This window comes from Gorilla gorilla, chromosome 13, assembly GCF_029281585.2.
Source record: "Gorilla gorilla gorilla isolate KB3781 chromosome 13, NHGRI_mGorGor1-v2.1_pri, whole genome shotgun sequence".
In the NCBI taxonomy this organism is placed as follows: Eukaryota; Metazoa; Chordata; class Mammalia; order Primates; family Hominidae; genus Gorilla; species Gorilla gorilla.
In genome coordinates this window covers 125254224-125275705 of record NC_073237.2, presented here as the reverse complement: position 1 = coordinate 125275705, position 21482 = coordinate 125254224, and the positions used below count along the sequence as shown (strand labels likewise).

At 51.6% G+C, this 21482-nt stretch overlaps 2 protein-coding genes across 11 annotated transcripts in view; one reads left to right on the top strand and one right to left on the bottom strand.

Moving 5' to 3' along the window:
• Nucleotides 1-9595, bottom strand: part of LRRC8A (leucine rich repeat containing 8 VRAC subunit A) — a 36512-nt gene extending 26917 nt beyond the window's left edge. The window contains exon 1 of one of the 2 annotated variants that reach the window (XM_055351282.2): nucleotides 9477-9595. The gene's annotated coding sequence lies outside the window, so the exon portion shown is untranslated. Of the gene's footprint in view, nucleotides 1-5600; nucleotides 5708-9476 lie in introns of those variants that run through there. The other variant, XM_063696789.1, reaches the window with a different exon arrangement.
• The window catches only part of KYAT1 (kynurenine aminotransferase 1), a 52673-nt gene continuing 36893 nt past the window's right edge, over nucleotides 5703-21482 (top strand). The window contains exons 1-2 of one of the 9 annotated variants that reach the window (XM_063696790.1): nucleotides 9670-9830; nucleotides 18354-18459. Coding sequence is in view for 2 of the 9 variants with exons in the window: in XM_019033179.4 (XP_018888724.3) it covers nucleotides 6381-6524 (144 nt within the window). In the remaining 7 variants the exon portion in view is untranslated. Of the gene's footprint in view, nucleotides 6525-9617; nucleotides 9831-18353; nucleotides 18460-21482 lie in introns of those variants that run through there. The other 8 variants (XM_019033179.4, XM_055351284.2, XM_004048706.5 and 5 more) reach the window with 8 other exon arrangements.

Here is a 21482-nt window from a genome sequence, read left to right as displayed (position 1 = left end):
GGCTCTACAAGGAACCCCATCAGGCCATACTCAGATGCCTCTGGTCTCACGGGTACCGCTATACGGAAGCTCTGGAAGGGAGCCTAGCCCTGGGTTTAGGGCCAGGAGGCAGTGTCGGGTCTGGGCCCCGGGGGCAGAAGGGCCTGGAAGGCAGGCCGTTTTATTTTTTTTGAGACAGGATCTTGCTCTGTCGCCGAGGCTGGAGCACAATGGTGCGATCATGGCTCACTGCAACCTTGAACTCCTTGGCTCAAGCGATCCTCCAGCCTCAGCCTCCGAGTAGCTGAAACTACAGGCATGTGCCACCACACCTGGCTATTTTTAAAAATTTTTTGTAGAGATAGGTTGTTATGTTGCCCAGGCTGGTCTGGAACTCCTGGGTTCAAGCAGTCCTCCAGTCTCGACCTCTAAGTAGCTGGAACTACATGCACATGCCACCACACCTGGCTAATTTTTTTTTTTTTTAGATGGGATCTCACTCTGTCACCAGGCTAAAGTGCAGTGGCACAATCTCTGCTCACTGCAACCTTTGCCTCCCAGGTTCAAGTGATTCTCCTGCCTCAGCCTCCCAAGTAGCTGGGATTACAGGTGCATGTCACCATACCCGGCTGATTTTTGTATTTTTTAGTAGAAACGGGGTGTTTCACCATGTTGGCCAGGCTAGTCTTGAACTCCTGACCTCAGGTGATCCACCTGCCTCAGCCTCCCAAAGTGCTGAGCCACTGCGCCCGGACTAATATTTTTATTTTTGTAGAGACAGGTCACTATGTTGCCCAGGCTGTCTGGAACTCCTGGGCTCAAGCAATTCTCCACCTCAGTCTCCCAAAGTGCTGGGATTACTGGTGGGAACCGCCAAGTCCAGCCAACGTTTGTTGGCTCATATTTGCACATGGAGTCACGGCCACACACGGTTTACAGGTCTTAACCTGTTATGAATACCAGCGCTGCCTTCTTAGACAGGTTATGAAATGTGGCCACCAGTACCCTAGAGAGGCAGCAGACGCATCTTCTGCTGAGATCCCAGGGGACTGGGCACTGGCCAAGCCCTAGGCGAGCCAGGGGGAGGACTGGGGGGTCTGACAGAGGGTGAGCTGCCTGGTACCCGACTCTGTGGGATGGAAGGGGGCTACCCCCAGGGATCCTGACTCATGGAGTCAGCTGGGAGATGCGAGGTGTCCCTGCAGGGCCAGGATTCCCGCCCACCGCCCCCGCTGCTGGTCAGTGCGTTTGTCATGCTGCCCGTCAGAGGGCGCAGGTTTGGCAGTGGCACTCTGATGGCGTCCAGGTGGCACGTGAAAGCTATGGAATTTTACAGCCACTTTTACTCCACTGGAACATTGCTCTAGGCGTGAGGCTTAGATTGCAGCAAGCAATTTAATTTTGAGGTTTTAAGCCCTCAAGAGACGTTTAGATGTAGACAAACTTGCTGCGAGATGCAAGACGCAACAGAAACGCATCTGGAAGACAGCAGGGAATGTTTGTGGCTGGGAGTAAAAGCCCTTCTAGAAACCTCAGCCCCACACGTCCTTGAGGAGGGAAGGTTAAGCCCCTCGCCTTCCCAGCATACACACACACACACACACACACACACACAATGAAGCCACTAAAAAACAACTGTCTGGCCAGGTGCAGTGGCTCACACCTGTAATCCCAGCACTTTGGGAGGCCGAGGTGGGTGGATCACCTGAGGTCAGGAGTTCGAGACCAGCCTGACCAACAAGGTGAAATCCCATCTCTACTAAAAATACAAAAATTCGCCAGGCGTGGTGGTGCGCATCTGTAATCCCAGCTACTTGGGAGGCTGAGACAGTAGAATCGCTTGAACCCAGGAGGCAGAGGCTGCAATGAGCCAAGATGGCACCATTGCACTCCAGGCTGGGCAGTAGAGCAGGATTCCATCTCAAAAAAGTAAAATTAAATTAAAAAAATAGGCCAGGCGCAGTGGCTCACGGCTGTAGTCCCGGAACTTTGGAGAACAAGGTGGGTGGATCACAAGGTCAGGAGATTGAGACCAGCCATGGCCAATATGGTGACACCCCGTCTCTACTAAAAATACAAAAATTAGCTGGGCATGGTGGCGGGCACCTGTAGTCCCAGCTACTCGGGAGGCTGAGGCAGGAGAATAGCTTGAACCTGGGAGGTGGAGGTTGCAGTGAGCAAGATTGCGCCACTGCACTCCAGCCTGGGTGACAGAGCAACACTCCGTCTCAAAATAATTAATTAATTAATTAAACAAAAAAAAAAAAACCTGTCCAGTCCCAGTCCTGTGGGGAGCTCAGCCCTGCTTCCACACCAAGGGCATGAGTTCTGTGGTAGACGACTGGGACTAAGGCTGAAAGAATGGCGTCTGGTCAGTGTTTCTCAGCATTGTTTGTAGCCCACCAGCCTCACAACTGCTGGGGAAGCATCTTCAAAGTTCAGATTCCTGGGGCCAACCTTCCAGGGCAGACTCTGCAGGTCTGTGGTGGTGGGCCCAGGGGAACAGCATTTTAGACAAGCTTCCAGGTGACTTTGAAGGCCCCCAAAAGCCTGGGAACCTGAGAAAAGAGGGTAACGGAGGGTGAAGTAGAAAGAGCCCCGGCTGCCAAGCCATACCAACCTGGATTCAAGTCCTGGCTTTGCCATATGTACACTGTATAACTTTGGGCCAGAGACCTCATCCCTCTGGGGCTTGGTCTGTAAAATGGTAAAGCAATCTTACACGCAAGGCTGTGGAGAAGGTAAGATGGGCAAATGCGTGCAGCATCCCAGCCTGTGGCTCAGCACTGAGACATGGTGCTGAGAATGACCACGGACTGTGAAGGTGCTACTGCAGGAAGGAAAAGCCGGAGACGCTGAGCACCATCTGTGGAGGGGCCAGCTCTGAGGCTCTCTCCCAAGCAGTGTATGGGAGAGAAAAGAGACTCCTGGGGAAGAATGGAGGAAGTGACGTGGGGGAGGGAAAGCGACAGGACAGTGAGCCTGAAAAACACAGGTGAGATGTCAGGAGCTCTGGCACAGACCTCACTCCCAGTGCGATCCTGCCAGACGCTCTCGCAGCCCCGCAAAACGAGGCTGCCATGCCTGTATGCTCTCCTTGCCCAAACCCTTCCTGAGGTCAGCTATACCCCAAAAGAGAGCATCTTTGGACCCAGGTGGCAGGGTAGGCCCTCCTCCTGCTCCTCACCTGCCCACTCTCAGAACTAAAACTTGAAAGGAGCATGCCAAAAGGACCACAACCAACACTTCCTTCAGATACAGCAAGGGTAAACTGAGCCAGGGTCTGCCTGTTCCTTCCTATCCCCAGGAAGGGCCTGGCTCAGGAGAACAATGGCTCAGACTCAATTTGTCTCAGCTTGATTCTTGTGTGTCCCCTGAACCCAGGTGGTGGGTGGAGGCCAAAACCCCTCAGGCCGGCCCATGCAGTTCATTCCACGCCATCCTTGGCAAAAAGGAGGAATTATGATCTGACAAGCAGGACCTGCTGCTTCCTGCTCAGCGCTGCCCAGCATGAAAGACTACAGCTCAGGCCTCCCCTCTCTCCAGGGGACAGAGTTCCTCAAAACCAACAGGAAACTCCTACGGGGCAGAGCCAGGAGTTGGCTGACCTTATCCCATAAACAGGAGAGTCGACACAATGACACACCAGGCACTTCCCACCTCCCTCTGCTGCTGTAAATGCCCAAACAGCTCAAAACTCCCAGCATGTGAGGGGGGAGGGGCCAGGGGGGCTCAAGGGTGTGCATTCTGCCAGGACCACACACAGCTCTATCTACCTCTTGCATAGGAAAGAGGTCCAGGGGAGCCGGGCGCGGTGGCTCATGCCTATAATACCAGCACTTTGGGAGGCCAAGGCGGCGGATCACAAGGTCAGGAGATCGAGACCATCCTGGCTAACATGGTGAAACCCCGTCTCTACTAAAAATACAAAAAAAATTAGCCAGGCGTGGTGGCGGGCGCCTGTAGTCCCAGCTACTTGGGAGGCTGAGGCAGGAGAATGGAGTGAACCCGGGAGGCGGAGCTTGCGGTGAGCTGAGATCGTGCCACTGCACTCCAGCCTGGGTAACAGAGACTCCATCTCAAAAAAAAAAGAGGTCCAGGGGATATCATTAAATGAAACAAAAGCAAACTGTGAATCAGCAACTCAAACATGACCAGATTTTTATAAAAATAAGCAAATGGTAACAATAGATGTGGAAGAATATATCCCTTCCCATTCACACCTCTGAAGATGAGAATCAGCAGAGACTCATTTCCTAGATGACATTAAAGATCCAAACAGGTCTGGCATGGTGGCTCACACCCATAATCCCAGCACTTTAGGAGGCCAAGGCAGGAGCATCTCTTGAACCCAGGAGTTTGAGACCAGCCTGGGCAATGTAGAGAGGCTCTATCTCCATAATAAATAAATAAATAAAATTAGCTGGGCACAGTGGTGCACACCTGCAGTCCCAGCTAGTTGGGAGGCTGAGGCAGGAGGATCACTGGAGCCTTGGAGATCGAGGCTGCAGTGAGTCATGATGGTGCCACTGCACTCCAGCCTGGGCAACAGAGTGAGACCCTGTCCCCAAAAAATAGCCAAACAGTATAAAAACATATAATGAATATACAACTATGTTGGTAATTACAAAAAAAAAATTACTATTTCTTTTAAAATCCAGGCTGGGAGACTCAGGCCTTCCTTCACACAAAAAACTGAGGTGAGAGATAAAGGCAGGAAGGCCTTAGGGCAGACAACAGAGGACCCTGGCCCAGGATTCCAGGGTCTGGATTCAAGCCGCATGTCCTTGCCTTCTTTACAGATGAGTCTGGGCAAGCTGCTTCCTCACTCTGATTCTCAGTTTCCACATCTGTAAACTGGAGATAATGGCCACTGCCTAAGCATCCTCCAATGGTCAAATGAGATCACCGACCTGAGTATGTTTGACAAATTACACAGCTGTCTATACACACACCAGCTATGACTCGGGACCACCTTCTAGGACATGCACTCTGCCAACTGCCTGCTCTATGTCAACATATTTAATCCTCCAAATGTTCTAAAGGGATTCTCCTGCCTCTGGGAACTGTTTTCCAAAGCACAGGCCAAGGAATCCCAGTCCCCAAAGATGTCTACACGATCAAATAAATGTGGGGAAACACGAGTCGCTAGCTCCCTTATCGTGATCAGCTCAATCCTGATCACGGCTCTGATTCAAGGCTCTGATAAGCCCTGCAGCAAGGATAACAAGAAGTCTTTGTTTCCTGGAATTATCAAACCACTGTGACCGAAGAAACTGGTGTCTCATGGAACACACTTGGGAAACGTGGCCCACGCTTTTTGGGAAATGTGGTCATGAGGCTGCATTAGCAAGACCCAGACTGATAAGATCTGGGGTGAAGGAGAAAAAACAGAGGTTTGCAATGAAACAACTTAGCATTCAATGAGCGCGGCAAGCAGACATTACTCAGCGGGAGAAGGAGGAAGAGAGTAATTCTGCTGTCTGCCACTCTGCCCTGGACCTACAGCAAGAAAAGCAAAGGACTGTGGGGACGGAGATGCTACCCTTTGCTCCCCAGGCTAGGAAGGGCACTTGACTGGAGCTGGAGCTGGCCGGGAAGGAGAGGGGCCCAGTCCTTACCCCAAGGATGGCTCTGCTATCTGCGCGTCGGCTGTCGGTGCTGAGGCTGGCCCGCGTCTGCCTGGGCAGGATCCTGGCATTCCTTTTGCTCCATGGACGCTGCCTCCCTACAAGGAAGCGAGAGCTGCCGTCAGCAGGCACATGTGTGACTGTCGCAGTTACCTGCCACACTGCCAGCACTTCCTGAGAGCCTGCTTGGTAGCAGGCCCTTGGCTGGGCTCTGGGGTGACAAAAGAGGTTTTTTTTGTATAGTGGTGCAATCTCGGTTCACTGCAACCTACGCCTCCCGCATTCAAGTGATTCTCCTGCCTCAGCCTCTCGAGTAGATGGGATTTCAGGTGCGCACCACCAAGCCTGGTTAATTTTTTGTATTTTTAGTAGAGACAGCATTTCCCCATGTTAGCCAGGCTGCTCTCAAACTCCTGACCTCCAGGGATCTGCCCGCCTCGGCCTCCCAAAGTATTGGGATTACAGGCATGAGCCACCGCACCTGGCAGACAAAAGAGGTTCTGACAGAGCACCTCCCTCCAGAACCTGGTCTACTGAGGAGGTGCCAAGTCAGTAGCGACAGTCTGAGAGCTCAGAGCTCTGCTGCGGGGGAGCCAGGAGAAGCACTAGACCCAGACTAGTGGGGTCAGGGAAGGCTTTCTGGAGGAGGAGTTGTCTGAGTTGACTCCTAAGAGTAGGAGCTGGAAAAAGAGCATTCCAGGCAGGAGGAACAGCACATGTTTACCTGGAGGAGAGAGTACATGGCATCTGGAGAAGGCTTGCGGGCTTGGCATGGCGAGATCCAGAGCCAGAGAGGGGAAGTGGCAAGAGATGAGCCACAGTGGGGTGGCTGGGTCAGGCAGAGACCAGCCACTGCCCAGACTCCAACTTAAACACCAAATCCACCCATCATCTCCGACAGTCAACCAGCCTCTGGTGAGTATCTACTCCATATGCGCCAGACACTGTGCAGAACTGTGCATGGGAGTGGCAGGGTAGGGAAAGCTGTGATCACTACGACACGGGTTTCGGGGAGCCAGGAGCTGGGAGAGTGGCCCAGCCACCAGAGAGAGCCAAAGGATCAGCAGGAGTTACCCAGAAAGGAGGAGGGTGGGGGTAGACAAAGACACCCGGACTGATCTAGGAGGGATGGCTGTTTTTCCATCATTTCTACCACTGGGTTTTTACTATACTGACTAAGTTCCAGGCCCTGTGCTGGGAGGGCAGACATGGAAGATGGTCTCTGCCATCATGGGAGGTAGGTCAATAACCCTGCAATTCCATACGGGGTGGTGGTGACTAGGCAGTAAAGTACCTACAGCTATATAGGCACAGAGGCCATCCAAGCCAACCTCTACCTCACTCTACCCTCCTTGTCAAGGATGGGGCACCCACTGAGGCTGGGTGGTCCAATCACCTGCCCAGGGCAGAGCCAGGTCCAGAACTTGGGCCCCTGGACTCCCTGTCACTAATTATTCTAGTCCCTCCTCTTCCAGAAAGCATACCCTGACCACCCCCTACATAACCACCCAGAGCTAATTCCTTCTTCCTCTGGGCTGCCTCGGTAATATTTCTATTAATATGGTGGCCACAGTATATCAGAACTTATGTGTCTTCTGGTTTGCCTGTCCTCCCAGACTGCAGCTCTCAGGAGGCCAGGGATGTTTTCCCAGCCATCCCAGGCCCAAGACAGGCACTTTCTAAAGAATGGCTGAATGAATGAATGAATGAATGAATGAGTCAAGGCATGGAGAGACACTGTGCTGGGCTCTAAGAGCCCCACATCCATCCCACCTGAATCTCCAAGAGGTCTTGGCCCATCAGCGTGTGCCTCAGTTTCTCCACGTGAAAACCTGGAATCAGCTCTACTCTAAGACGAGGCAGTCAGGAACCAGGCTGATTTCCCTCCAACTCCTACAGGCAAGGTCCAGGCCAAGCCAGGCAGCAACCCAGGGTCCGGCCACTTCCCTGAGTTCTGACCCACGGCAGTGATCCCCAGGATTCCCTACAGTCCAGAAAGGTCACTCAAGAGTTTGCAAAGGAAATGGCTTCCTGGTGGGTGTGCCTAAGGGATGGAGAACCACCACATCTAGTCAAGTTCTGGGGGGAAGTCATGAACATTTCCTGCGCCCCCTGCTCTGTTTTTTTTTTTTTTTGTTTTTTTGAGATGGAGTTTTGCTCTTCTTGCCCAAGCTGGAGTGCAATGGCACGATCTTGGCTCACTGCAACCTCTGCCTCCTGGGTTCAAGCAATTCTCCTGCCTCAGCCTCCCGAATAGCTGGGATTACGGGTGCGCAGCCCCATGCCTGGCTAATTTTTTGTATTTTTAGTAGAGACAGGGTTTCACTATGTTGGCCAGGCTGGTCTCGAACTCCTGACCTCGTGATCTGCCCGCTTCAGCCTCCCAAAGTGCTGGGATTACAGGCGTGAGCCACCACGCCCGGCCCTGCACCCCCTGCTCTGTACCCTATGGTCCCTAGAAGGCAGAGGGCATCAGACCCCATGCCAAAGCCCTGAGACCAGGAAAACAAGGAAGCAGAGACCAGCCACCCAGTCACTCATCCCTGGCATGTCCACAACAGCCTCCTCCAGCACAGGTCATCTGTCCTTGCCTCCCTTCATGAGCCAGAGGAAGACCTGACCTTCATGGAAGCAACACCGGTGAGACTGAGCAATCAGCACTGCCCAGTCTCTCTGAACAAACTCCCACTCCCACAGCCCCTCCACAGGAAGTATCAGCAACAGCCGATCTCCTCCCCCTTCTTACAGCCTGTCTGTCTGCCAGGTTGTCTGCTCCAAAGGGCAGAATACAGTTTGGCAGGGGTTAAGAGTACTACTAACAGAAGAGGTGGAAGAGGCCCTTGGGAACTTCGGGCTCCCCCAATTCCCTTCTTCTTACCAGGTGCTCTCCCTCCACACCTCATTCTCAAAAGGTTTCCTGAGGTAGGGCAGGGGAAGAGGAGTCAGTGGAAGTGTGGCTCACCCAGGAACCACCCACCCTTCCAGCCAAGTCTCCATCAGGAGGCGGCTACCAGACAACCCCCGACCCATCCCTCCTTCCCAAAAAAGGCAACAATCGCAACAGCTGAGAACCGGCAGACCTCGGTTCACTCCGGTCCAGATCAAGGGGAAGAAGCAGTCAGCGAAAGCAGCAGAATCATCATGAACTCCATGACCCCAGCTATGCCCCTTCAGCCTGGGAGCTCAGTTTGCTGGGTATCCAGCTCACCCAGGGCTGCACCAGGCCTGGACCTCACTGGATCTCGCCTCGCCCTCGGGCCCACCTGAATGCACAGGACTGGGACAGGGTCTGGGTTCTTAGATTCCGGACCGGTCTTCCCAAATATCCCATCCCAGACAGGCCCCAAGAGCCTAGCCGGGGATCCTGCCCCCAAGTCAGGGCACTGCCCCCATCGGAACGATAGGAAGGAGAGGTGCAAGGGAAGAGAAGAGGACCAGGAACTCAGGAGAAGACAGCTAAGGGAATCTCTGAAAAAGAAATGACAAGGAGAGAGCCCAGAGGTGGAACCTCTAGGAACGGGAGAGTGTGTGTGGAGGGGTGAGGATCTGGGGGGACCCAGGGGATGACAAGGGGACATGGGGGAGCCGAGGCGGAAACTCCTGGTTTCTGAAGCACAAGGAGGCACAGGGGTGCCTGGGAGGGGGCTCGCGCGCCGCGGAGCCGGCGAGAGGGTGGTGCCCCGGAGACTCTGGGCACTGGGGAGCCCAGAGGTAGGCCGAACACCGCGGGAGGTCCCCAGGGGGCCCGCCCGGAGACAGAGCCCCAGATGCCCCGGGCGCCCGGGGCCGGGCAGCTGGCCGAGGGCGTGTGTAAGTGGGTTTCGAGAGGTGACAGCTCGCGTCCCTTTCCCCACCCCGTCCACTCACCTGGGCTCGCCGCGCCCGGCCGCCCGGCAGGCAGCCCCAGGCCCCGGCCGCTCCGTCCCGCCGCCGGCCGCAGCGCCGCTCCGGCGCCTCCTTTTGTTTGTCCCTCACTGCACCACTCAGCCTCCTCCGCCCCGGAAGTGACGTCACCGCCGGGCGCGAAAGCGGCGGCCAGGGCGTCGCCATCTTTATGAGGAGAACTCTAGCGGCGCTTTCTCCCGCTCTCGCCTCCGCGCTAGCGCCCTGCTGCTTCGGGGCGGAAGTAGCGGAGCCGGGCTCGGCCCCCTTAAAGGGACAGGGACTGCTGCAACCTACGGGGTGTACTTGGGAACGAGGGGTGAAGCGGCCCAGGTGAGGGTGAGTAGCTGTGTCGGAGCGCCACTGCCCCAAGGTCAGGTGCCGAGGCTGGGAGGGTCGGCTAACGGTTCCGAGCTTGGTTGTGCTAGAGTGCTTAATGAGTTTGATGCTACTAAATATAACGGAGTGGCTGCACAGAATGATTGAGCCGCCCGCGGGAATCAACTGCGCGTGCTGCTCGCTGATTCTCGCTCGGACACTGGGGCTGGTCCTGTCTGCACCCAAATCCCCCTCCCACGACCGCGCCGGTGGAGATGATACCCGAGACAACGGAATTCTGGACAGATCTGGGGTTGGAACTGGGTCCCCAGACTCCAACTCTGCAGCTCCATAAATCCCCCTGGGTCCTCGCAAATTCCCTGGCTGATAACAGTAACGGCAACCAAATTAAAAAATAATCCATACAGTGGAATACTGTGAAGCCATTAAGACGAACAATGTTTAATATGCACTAATGTAGGGTGACTTCTAAGATACCTTAGGTTAAAAAAGGAAACAACAGTAAAAACAGCGTTGGGCCGGTTGGGGTGGCTCACGCCTGTAATCCCAGCACTTTGGGAGGCCGAGGCGGGCGGATCACGAGGTCAGGAGATCGAGACCATCCTGGCTAACTTGGTGAAACCCCATCTCTACTAAAAATACAAAAAAATTAGCCGGGCGTGGTGGTGGGCGCCTGTAGTCCCAGCTACTCTGGAGGCTGAGGCAGGAGAATGGCATGAACTCGGGAGGTGGAGCTTGCAGTGAACCGAGATCGCGCCGCTGCACTCCAGCCTGGGAGACAGAGCGAGACTCCGTCTAAAAAAAGAAAAAACAGCGTTGATGGGTGCTATCCATCTTTGCGTAGAAGGACGCCTGAGGGTGGGGGTATCTGCGGGTGTGCGCGCCAGCTGTCTGATAAGATGCACAAGAAGTTGTTAATTGCGGTTGTCTCCGACAGAACTGGGGTCCTGGGTACCTGGGCCAGGGCGAGAAATTTACTACCATGTGCACAGATAGATAATTAAAAATAAGATGATGAAGATAGTCATGGCTCCCATCCATCACGTGTTAAGCCAATGCCTAGTTTCACTTCTGTTGGGAGGTCTTATTTTTCCCTTTTAGTAGAAGAGAAAAGAACCTTAGAGAGGTTAGGAAACTTAGCAATATCATAGCCAGGGCCGGGCGCGGTGGTTCACGCCTGTAATCCCAGCACTTTGGGAGGCTGAGGCGGGCGGATCACGAGGTCAGTAGATCGAGACCATCCTGGCTAACACGGTGAAACTCCGTCTCTACTAAAAATACAAAAAAATTAGCCGGGCGTGGTGGCGAGCGCCTGTGGTCCCAGCTACTCGGGAGGCCGAGGCATGAGAATGGCGTGAACCTGGGAGGCAGAGCTTGCAGTGAGCTGAGATTGGGCCACTGCACTTCAGCCTGGGCAACAGAGCAAGATTCCGTCTAAAAAAAAAAAAATCATAGCCAGGAAGTGGAGAAGCTGGAATTTGAACCCTGGGCGATTTACACTAATGCCCATGATCTAGCTTATCCCTCGCCACTGAGAAGCTTTTTCTGTTGTCAGTCACGCAACACCCGTCTTGGGGCCTGGCACACAACAGGCATCCAGTAACTATTTATTGACGTGATGTGTGGTGTGAAAAGCAAACGTTGAAGGTCAGAGCCCAGGCTTCAAGTCCAGGGCTTGGGCACCTCTTTCCAACCTGTGGACTGTGGGCCTGCCAGGTACTCCGTGGGCCTCCATGTCCCCGCCTGTAAAATGAACAACCAGAACCACAGTTGTAGACAGTGAATGTTCCCACGTATTATACTTTGTATTTTACACGCAGATAAGTCTCATTTTACCGATAGGTAAGTGAGGCACAGAGAGATTAAGAAAGTTGCCAGAAGGGGGCTCCTACAGGTCTCCCTCCCTCCCTAGGAAGGCTGTTGGGCTCCCAGGCCTCTCCCTTAGCTTCCCAGGATCATCTGCGCTAATGCTTGGGGGACCTACTCTGTGCTGGGTGAGCTGCCAGAGGCTGAGGATCTGGTGGAGAACAGGTCAAGCACATAGTTCCTGTCCTTGGAGTTGAGCGCCCCCATGCTGAGTACTTTGAGGGCGGAAGCCCAGGCCTTGGGACCACCTTGGAGGGGCCACGTGGCTTAGCCTGGGTGGAGTCAGAAGGGGCTTCTCCAAGGAAGGGACTTTCAATGTGACTGGAAACTAGGATGTCCAGAAGGAGAAATGATGAGGCTGGAGACTCAAGGAGAGATGGGCTCCTACCCTGGACTTGGCCTTGGTGTCCACTAAGAAACTGAGGGTGACCAACAGGATTGGAGAATATACAAGTTAGACCCATTCAGTCTGGCTTCAGCAGGAATCTTTCCTCCCAGAGAATGCCTCCATTAGGTGCCAACCACCAGAACGCCACACTAACCTCTCCAAGCTCCAAAGAGTAGGGCGCCTGATTTTATAATCCAGGTGGGGGCGATAAAGGAATGCAGGAGCGTTCGCAGCCATGAGGCAGTCACTGTAACTCCTGCCAGAACAGACCTGGGGCCACATCCCACTCCTGGATGGCACTGCCAGTTCCCTGCATAATTCCTTTTTTTTTTTTTTTTCTGAGACGGAGTCTCACTCTGTCGCCCAGGCTGGAGTGCAGTGGTGCAATCTCGGCTCACTGCAAGCTCCACCTCCCGTGTTCACTCCATTCTCCTGCCTCAGCCTCCCAAGTAGCTGGGACTACAGGCACCCGCCACCACGCCTGGCTAATTTTTTGTATTTTTAGTAGAGACGGGGTTTCACTGTGTTAGCCAGGATGGTCTCAATCTCCTGACCTTGTGATCCGCCCACCCCGGCCTCCCAAAGTGCTGTGATCCCCAAAGGGATTACAGGCGTGAGCCACCGTCATTTCCCCTCTCTAAGCCTCAGTTTCCCCACCTGTAAAGCTGATGCCACCTCCTCCAAGGCTCCTGCGAGGCTATCTGCCTCTCTGTTGTGTGTTCCTTTAATGTATGGGAGTGAGATTGTAGTTTTTGAATCTGGGGCCTGTACCAGGAGGAGTAAATGGTGAGATACCTACTGTTTGTCTCACTCAGGTCTTCCACCAACCCCTCCAGCCTGTAAACCTGCAGTCTGGAACTCCAGAAGTCATTTCTCTCTCCTCTGCCAATTCCTAAGCCCAGGGGGACTGTGTCTGAGTGACACAATTGTTAGATCTCCTCAGACAGGCTGTTCTCTCCAGGAAAACATTGGCTCAACAAATTGTCACCAAACATTTGTCTTCAGGGAATTCTGGTTTTTTTCTATCAAAAAAAATTTGGATTCATTATATAATAAGAGATTTTTCATTTTGCTTGGTTACTAATTTTATGGAAAGCCTGGTAGGTTTAAATGTTAATAGCTTGTTGACTGGGTGTGGTGGTTCATGCCTATAATCCCAGCAATTTGGAAGGCTGAGGTGGGACTATCGCTTGAGCTCGGGAGTTCAAGACCAACCTGGGCAATGTGGTAAAACCCCATCTCTATCAAAAATACAAAAATTAGCTGGGTGTGGTGGCACGTGCCTGTGGTCCCAGCTACTCTGGAGGCTGAGGTACAAGAATCGCTTGAAACTGGGAGGCAGAGGTTGCAGTGAGCCGAGATTGTGCCACTGCACTCCAGCCTGGGCAATAGAGCAAGACTGTCTCAAAAAAAAAAAAAAAAAAGTTAATAGCTTGTTGTCATTGACAAGTGGCTGTGAGCCAGGACCCACAGTATATTCTCTGTGGATTCTTGTCACCTTCATTGTACAGATGAGGAAGCTGAGCCCCCAAGAGGCTGCAGCCTGGCATGATCAAGGTCCCATAGCTAGTTTATGGTGGAGCTGGGACTATTTGATCCAAGTCCAAGGTTTGGTCTTCTGTGGTTATTCATGCACTAGACTGGTCTTCCTGGGCATGGTATCCCCAGTTCTGTACCCCTTCTCTAGAGGTGCCACGATGTGTGTTGTCTTCGTAACTGGGAGTCTCCTGGCATTTTAAGCCCAGGGATGCTAAACATCCTTCAAGGCTCCAGATAGCTCTCCCCAGTGAAGAACTGACTCATCTCAAATTCTAAGTGTGCCCCTATTGAGAAGCTCCGAAACCGAATGTCATAATTGACTTGAGTGATGTGATGTGGGGCCAGCCTGGGAAGGCATGGTCACCTCGCCTGCCCTTGTAAGCAGCCATGCAAGGTGAAGTTGGACAAGACATGGCTCCTGTCCCCAAGGGGCTGGTGGTCTTCTGTCAGCCTTAGCACCCGCCTGAGAGGAGATTTCGCGGGACAGAATTTGGACTTTGGAAATAGGCAAACCAGGGTTTGAATCACAGCTGGAGCTCTCTAGGCTGAGTGAGTTTTCCTTGTTCTCCTTTTGAGCAAAATAGAGTAAATAATACCATCCTAATCAGCTGTGATGAGGATTAGAGAATTTAGCACGGGGTTGGGGGAGAGGGTCAGGCACAGGTAGGTGCTTTCTGAGTTCAGCAAAGGGCCTGGGTGGACACAGAAGCTTCAGAGAGGAGGTACAGGTGGGGCTAGGCCCTGACAGGGATTTTGGATTGGAGGGTATGCCAGGCAGGGGAAACAGCTTGAGTGAAGATGGGCAACATTTATTCAAAAGCAAAGGGTGGCTGGGCACAGTGGTTCACACCTGTAATTCCAGCAATTTGGGAGGTCAAGGCAGGCAGATCACCAGAGGCCAGAAGTTCAAGACCAGCCTGGCCAACATGGTGAAACCCCATCTCTACAAAAATACAAAAATTAGCCGAGCATGATGGTGGGTGCCTGTAATCCCAGCTACTCGGGAGGCTGAGGTGGGAGAATCACTTGAACCCGGGAGGCGGAGGTTGCAGTGAGCCGAGATCGTGCCATTACACTCCAGCCTGGGTGAAAGAGTGAGACTCCATCTCAAAAAAATAAAAATAAAAATAAATTAGCTGGGTGTGGTGGCGTGCACCTGTAATCCCGGCTACTCGGGAGGCTGAGGCAGGAGAATCACTTGAACCCGGCAGGCGGGGGTTGCAGTGAGCCAAGATTGTGCCACTGCACTCCAGCCTGGGTGACAGAGTGAAGAGAGAGGCTCTATCTCAAGAAAAAAAAAAAAAAAAAAGGCCGGGTGCCGTGGCTCATGCCTGTAATCTCAGCACTTTGGGAGGCCGAGGCAGGCGGATCACGAGGTCAGGAGATCGAGACCATCCTGGCTAACATGGTGAAACCCTGTCTCTACTAAAAATACAAAAAAAATTAGCAGGGCGTGGTGGCGGGCGCCTGTAGTCCCAGCTACCCGGGAGGCTGAGGCAGGAGAGTGGCGTGAACCTGGGAGGTGGAGCTTCCAGTTAGCCGAGATCACGCCACTGCACTCCAGCCTGGGCGACAGAGCCAGACTCTGTCTCAAAAACAGAAAAAAAAAAAAAAAAAAAAAGAACAAAGGATGACTGGGTGTGGTGTCTCATGCCTATAATCCAAGCTGTAATCCCAGGACTTTAGGAGGCCAAGACCGGAGGATCACTTGAGCCCAGGAGTTCAAGACCAGCCTGGGTAACATAGGGAGACCCTGTCTCTATTTTTTTTTTTTTTTTTTTTTTTTAAAGCAAAGGATTTGAGCTGGGGGTTGGGGCATGCACCTATAGTCCCAGATACTCAGGCGGCTGAGGCAGGAGGATCACTTGAGCTCAGGAGTTCAAGGCTCCTAGGTGACAAAGCGAGACCCTATCTCTAAAATAAAAAAAGAGTAAAGGGAGGGAAGGTGGAGGCTGCCAAGCCTGGATTCCAGCCAGCTCCAAAGGCCAGGCTGAGGAGGCTTTGGACTTTGTCCAGTGTCACCACAGGCTTCTGGGCAGAGCTGGTCCAATGAGGGTTGGGGGACAGTGGCATAGCTGACATCAGCCCCTGGATTATTGACATCAACCCCTGGAATGCATCAGTGATGCATTCCATGGGCCCAGGGGTCATCCACTGCCTTCGGGTCAAGCAAATGGCCAGTAGCTGCCCAGGCTGATAGAGGTGTGTGTTGGAGGGGGGCACAGGCCACTGGCCCTCGGCCCCTGGCCTGGCAGCAGGGAGGCCTCAGATCTTAGATGCCTGAGAGCTACCCCAGAAGGGTCCTCGGCACAGCTATGGTCCCCATGCCTAGTGGTGCTGGGCCTCCTCGGTGCTGCCAGATCACCTGAGCTGCCTCCATTGCAGCAGTTCTCCCACACATTTTTTTTTTTTTTTTGAAGCGGAGTCTTGCTCTGTCACCTGGACAGCTGTCAGGCTGGAGTGCAGTGGCTCAATCTTGGCTCACTGCAACCTCTGCCTCTTGGGTTCAAGCGATTCTCCTGCCTTAGCCTCCCAAGTAGCTGGGACTACAGGTGCCCACCACCACACCCAGCTAATTTTTGTATTTTTGTACAGACGCGGTTTCACCATGTTGGCCAGGCTAGTCTCAAACTCCTGACCTCAAGTGATCTGTCTGCCTCGGCTTCCCAAAGTGCTGGGATTACAGGCGTGAGCCACCACGCCAGTGAGCCAAGGTCACACAGCTGCACTCCGGCCTGGGCGACACAGCAGGACTCCATCTCAAAAACAAAAAACAAAAAACAAAAACAAAAACAAATTGAACATAAATGGAATAATGGAAGAAATAGCTAGCTGTGGGGATGGCAACTCTGCAGCTGTTCACAGTTTGGGAAACTTGAGATCTGCATCCAGAGAAACTTCTTGAAGGCAAACTTATCAACATAAATGAGGAAAGTGGTTCTAAAGAAAAAGATAATGACCCAGAGGAAATAATACCAGCAAAACTTCACATTAAAGGAACTCCCTGGGCTGAGCGCAGTGGCTCACGCCTGTAATCCCAGCACTTTGGGAGGCCGAGGTGGGCAGATCACTTGAGGTCAGGAGTTCGAGACCAGCCTGGCCAACATGGTGAAACCCCATCCCTACTAAAAATACAAAAATAAGTCGGGCATGGTGGTGCATGCCTGTAATCCCAGCTACTCAGGAGGCTGAGGCAGGAGAATCGTTTGAACCTGGGAGGCAGAGATTGGAGTGAGCCGAGATCACGCCACTGCACTCCAGCCTGAGTGACAGAGCGAGACTCCGTCTCAAAAAAAAAAAAAAAAAAAGGCAGGATTATCTCACCACAAAATGTACAGAACAGGAACTCCCAGAGATATTTCACAACATTGAAAACAAAGGATGACTAAGGATGACTCGTATTCATCAAGACATAGAAGATGTCAGGTGCGGTGGCTCACACCTGTAATCCCAGCACTTTGGGAGGCTAAGGCAGGGTGATTGCTTGATGCCAGGAGTTCAATATCAGCCTGAGCAACATAGTAAAACGCCCATCTCTACAAAAAAAAAAAAAAAAAAAAATAGCTGAGCATGGTGGTTCGTGCTTATTGTCTCAGCAACTCAGGAGAACGAGGTGGGAGGATTTCCTGAGCCCGGTAGGTTGAGGCTGCAGTGAGCCGAGATCACACCACTGCACTCCAGCCTTGGCAACAGACATAGAAGAAATGCTCATTCTGTATCCTAAATTAAACCACTGGAAGACTGCAGCACTGTTCAGTTCAGAATATTCTTTTTTTTTTTTTGGAATGAAGTTTCATTTTTGTTGCCCAGGCTGGAGCGCAGTGGCGTGATCTCGGCTCACTGCAACCTCTGCCTCCTGGGTTCAAGCGATTCTCCCATCTCAGCCTCCTGAGTAGCTGGGATCACAGGCGCCCGCCGCCACGCGTGGCTAATTTTTGTGTATTTAATAGAGACGGGGTTTCACCATGTTGACCAGGCTGGTCTTGAACTTCTGACCTCAGGTGATCCACCCGCCTCGGCTTCCCAAAGTGCTGGGGTTACAGGTGTGAACCACGACGCCCGGCCTCAGAATATTCTTTTTTTTTTTTTTTTTTTGAGACGGAGATTTGCTCTGTCACCCGGGCTGGAGTGCAGTGGTGCGATCTCTGCTCATTGCAACCTCTGCCTCCCAGGTTGAAGCAATTCTCCTGCCTCAGCCTTCCGTGTAGCTGGGATTACAGGTGTGCATCACCACGCCCGGCTAATTTTTTGTATTTGTATTTAATTTTTTTTTTCTTTTTGAGATGGAGTCTCGCTCTGTGGAGTGCAGTGCCGCTCACTGCAACCTCTGTCTCTCGGGTTCAAGCGATTCTCCTGCCTCAGCCTCCCAAGTAGCTGGGATGGGATTACAGGCACCTACCACCACACCCAGCTAATTTTTTTTGTAATTTTAGTAGAGACGGGATTTCACCATGTTGGCTAGCCTGGTCTCAAACTCCTGACCTCAAATGATCTGCCTGCCTCGGTCTCCCAAAGTGCTGGGATTACAGGAGTGAGCCATTGCGCCTGGCCCAAGGTATTCGCAATAAAATTTTTTCCTTGATAAACTTTTATAAAGAAAGAAAACGTCTTAATTTTCAATGTTGCTAATATTAAATTACAGTGTACTAAGTTCTTATTAGTTTTATTATTTTTTTTCATTTTCTATACTTTTTTATTTTTAAATGACAGAGTCTCACTTTGTTGCCCAGGCTAGTCTCCAATTCCCGGGCTCCAGTCATCCTCCTGCCTTGGCCTCCCAAAGTCCTGGGACTACAGGCATGAGCCACCACACCTGGGCTACATTTTTAACAGATGGTAAGAGAGTTTTAAAAGGTCACAGAACAATTGTCTTATTAATTATTATTATCCAATAATAATTTTCTCGATTATTAAGTTCTCTTTGCACAATTTCAGTTTACATGGTCTTTTTTTTTTTTTTGTAAATGGAGTCTCACTCTGTCACCCAGGGTGGAGTGCAGTAGTGCGATCCCAGCTCACTGGAATCTTTGCCTCCCGGGTTCAAGCAATTCTCCTGCCTCAGCCTCCGAAGTAGCTGCGATTACAGGCACATGCCACCATGCCTGGCTAATTTTTTTTGTATTTTTAGTAGGGACGGGGTTTCATCATGTTGACCAGGCTGGTTTCAAACTCCTGACCTCAAGTGATCAAGGCCTTGGCCTCCCAAAGTTCTAGGATTACAGGCCTGAGCCACCACGTCTGGCCAACATGGTCTTTTTTTTTCTTTTGAGATGGAGTCTCGCTCTGTCGCTCAGGCTAGAGTGCAAACGGTGCGATCTTGGCTCACTGCAACCTCCGCCTCCCAGGTTCAAGCTGGTCTCCTGTCTCAGCCTCCCGAGTAGCCGGGATTACAGATGTGTGCCACCGTGCCTAGCTACTTTTTGTATTTTATTAGAGACGGGCTTTCACCATGTTAGCCAGGCTGGTCTCGATCTCCTGACCTCGTGATCCGCCCACGTCGGCCTCCCAAAGTGCTGGGATTACAGGCATGAGCCACTGCGCCTGGCCTCAACATAGTCTTTTTTTGTTTTGTTGTTTTTTTTTTTTTTTTTTTTTGAGTCGGAGTCTCGCTGTGTCACCCAGGCTGGAGTGCAGTGGCACAATCTTGGCTCACTGCAAGCTCCACCTCCCAGGTTCATGCCATTCTCCTGCCTCAGCCTCCCGAGTAGCTGGGACTACAGGCGCACGCCACCACGCCTGGCTAATTTTTTGTATTTTTAGTAGAGACAGGGTTTCACCGTGTTAGCCAGGATGGTCTCAATCTCCTGACCTCGTGATCCACCCGCCTCAGCCTCCCAAAGTGCTGGGATTACAGGTGTGAGCCACCGTGCCCAGCCAATTCAACATGGTCTTTTTTTTTTTTTTTTTTTTGAGACAGAGTTTCGCTCTTGTTGCCCAGGCTGCAGTGCAGTGGCACGATCTCAGCTCACTGCAACCTCCGCCTCCCAGTTCAAGTGATTCTCCTGCCTCAGCCTCCGGAGTAGCTGGGACTACAGGCGTGTGCCACTATGCCCAGCTAATTTTTGTATTTTTTTTAGTAGAGACAGGCTTTCACCATGTTGGCCAGGATGGTCTTGATCTCTTGACCTCGTGATCCACCCGCCTCAGCCTCCCAAAGTGCTGGGATTACAGGCATGAGCCACCACGCCCGGCCAACATGGTCATTTTTATAATGCCACACTACTGTGGAAAGTAAAGACTACCTGAATATGTATGTGTATGTGTATATATATATGTATGCATCCTCACATATGTATCTCCACAATTGATTTTGTTTATTTTTTGAGACAGGATCTCACTCTGTCACCCAGGCTGGAATGCAGTGCTGTGATTATGGCTCACTGCTGCCTCAACTGCCTGGGCTCAAGCAATACTCCCAGCTGAGCCTCCTGAGTAGCTGGGACCACAGGCATGCACCACCACACCCAGCTAATTTTTAAAAAATTATTTGTAGAGACAAGGTCTTGTTATGTTGCCCAGGCTGGTCTGGAAATCCTGGGCTCCAGTACTCCTGCCTCGGCCTCTCAAAGTGCTGAGATTACAGGTGTGAGCCACCTTTCCAGGTGTGAGCCACCACATCCAGCTTTCTCTACAATTAAAAAAAATGCAAATAGAGTTATATTGTTCTTCAACCTGCCCTTTTTGTTTGTTTGTTTTTGTTTGTTTTGTTTTGTTTTAAGACAAGGTCTCACTCTGTCTCCCAAGCTGGAGTACAGTGGCACGATCTTGGCTCACTGCAGCCTCAACCTTCTGGGCTCAAGCAATCCTCCCACCTCAGCTTCCCGAGTAGCTGGGACTACAGACACGTACCACCGTGGCCAGCTAATTTTTTGCATTTTTTGTAGAGATAGGATTTCACCATGTTGCCCAGGCTGATCTCGAACTCCTGAGCTCAAGCAATCTACCCGCCTTTGCCTCCTGAAGTGCTGAGATTACAGGTGTGAGTCACCGCGGCCAGCCTGTCTCTACAATTTAAAAAATGTAAATGGGTTATATTGTTCTTCAACGCTTTTAAAAAATTACCATACTTTTTTTTTTTTTTTGTAATTGAGGTGAAATTCACCTAACATACAAGTAACTATTTTAAGGTGTACAATTCAGTGGCATTTAGTGCATTCACAATGTTGTACAAACATTATGTCACTGTAGTTTCAAAACTTTATCATTCCCTTAGGAAAACACTCCGTACCCATCAAATAGTCACTCCCCATTCCCTCCTCCCCGTCCTCTGGTTACCACTCATCTGCTTTCTGTCTCTATAGACTTGTTATTCTGAATATTTCACAGAAAAGGAATCATAGCTATGTGACCTTTTTTGTCCGGCTTCTTTCACTTAGTGTGTTTTGTTTGTTTGTTTGTGACAGGGTCTTGCTCTGTTTTCCAGACTGGAGTGCAGTGTCACGACCTCAGCTCACTGCAATCTCCACTTCCCAGACTCAAGCGATCCTCCCACCTCAACCATCTTATTATCTGGGACTACAGGCACACACCACCACGCCTGGCTGATTTTTGTATTTTTTGTAGAAACAAGGTTTTGCTGTGTTTCCCAGGCTGGTGTCAAACAATGATCCTCCCACGTCAGCCTTCCAAAGTGCAGAGATTATAGTCATCAGCCATGTCGCCCCGGCCTCACTTAATATATTTTTGAGGTTCATCTAAGTTACAGCATGTGTCAGCACATATTTCATTCCTTTTCGTGGCTGAATAATATTCCATGGTACAGATATGTTACAATTTATCCATTCATCCATTGATGGACAATTTGGGTTTTTTTCACCTGTTGGCTATGATGAATACTGTTGATATAAACATTTGTGTAC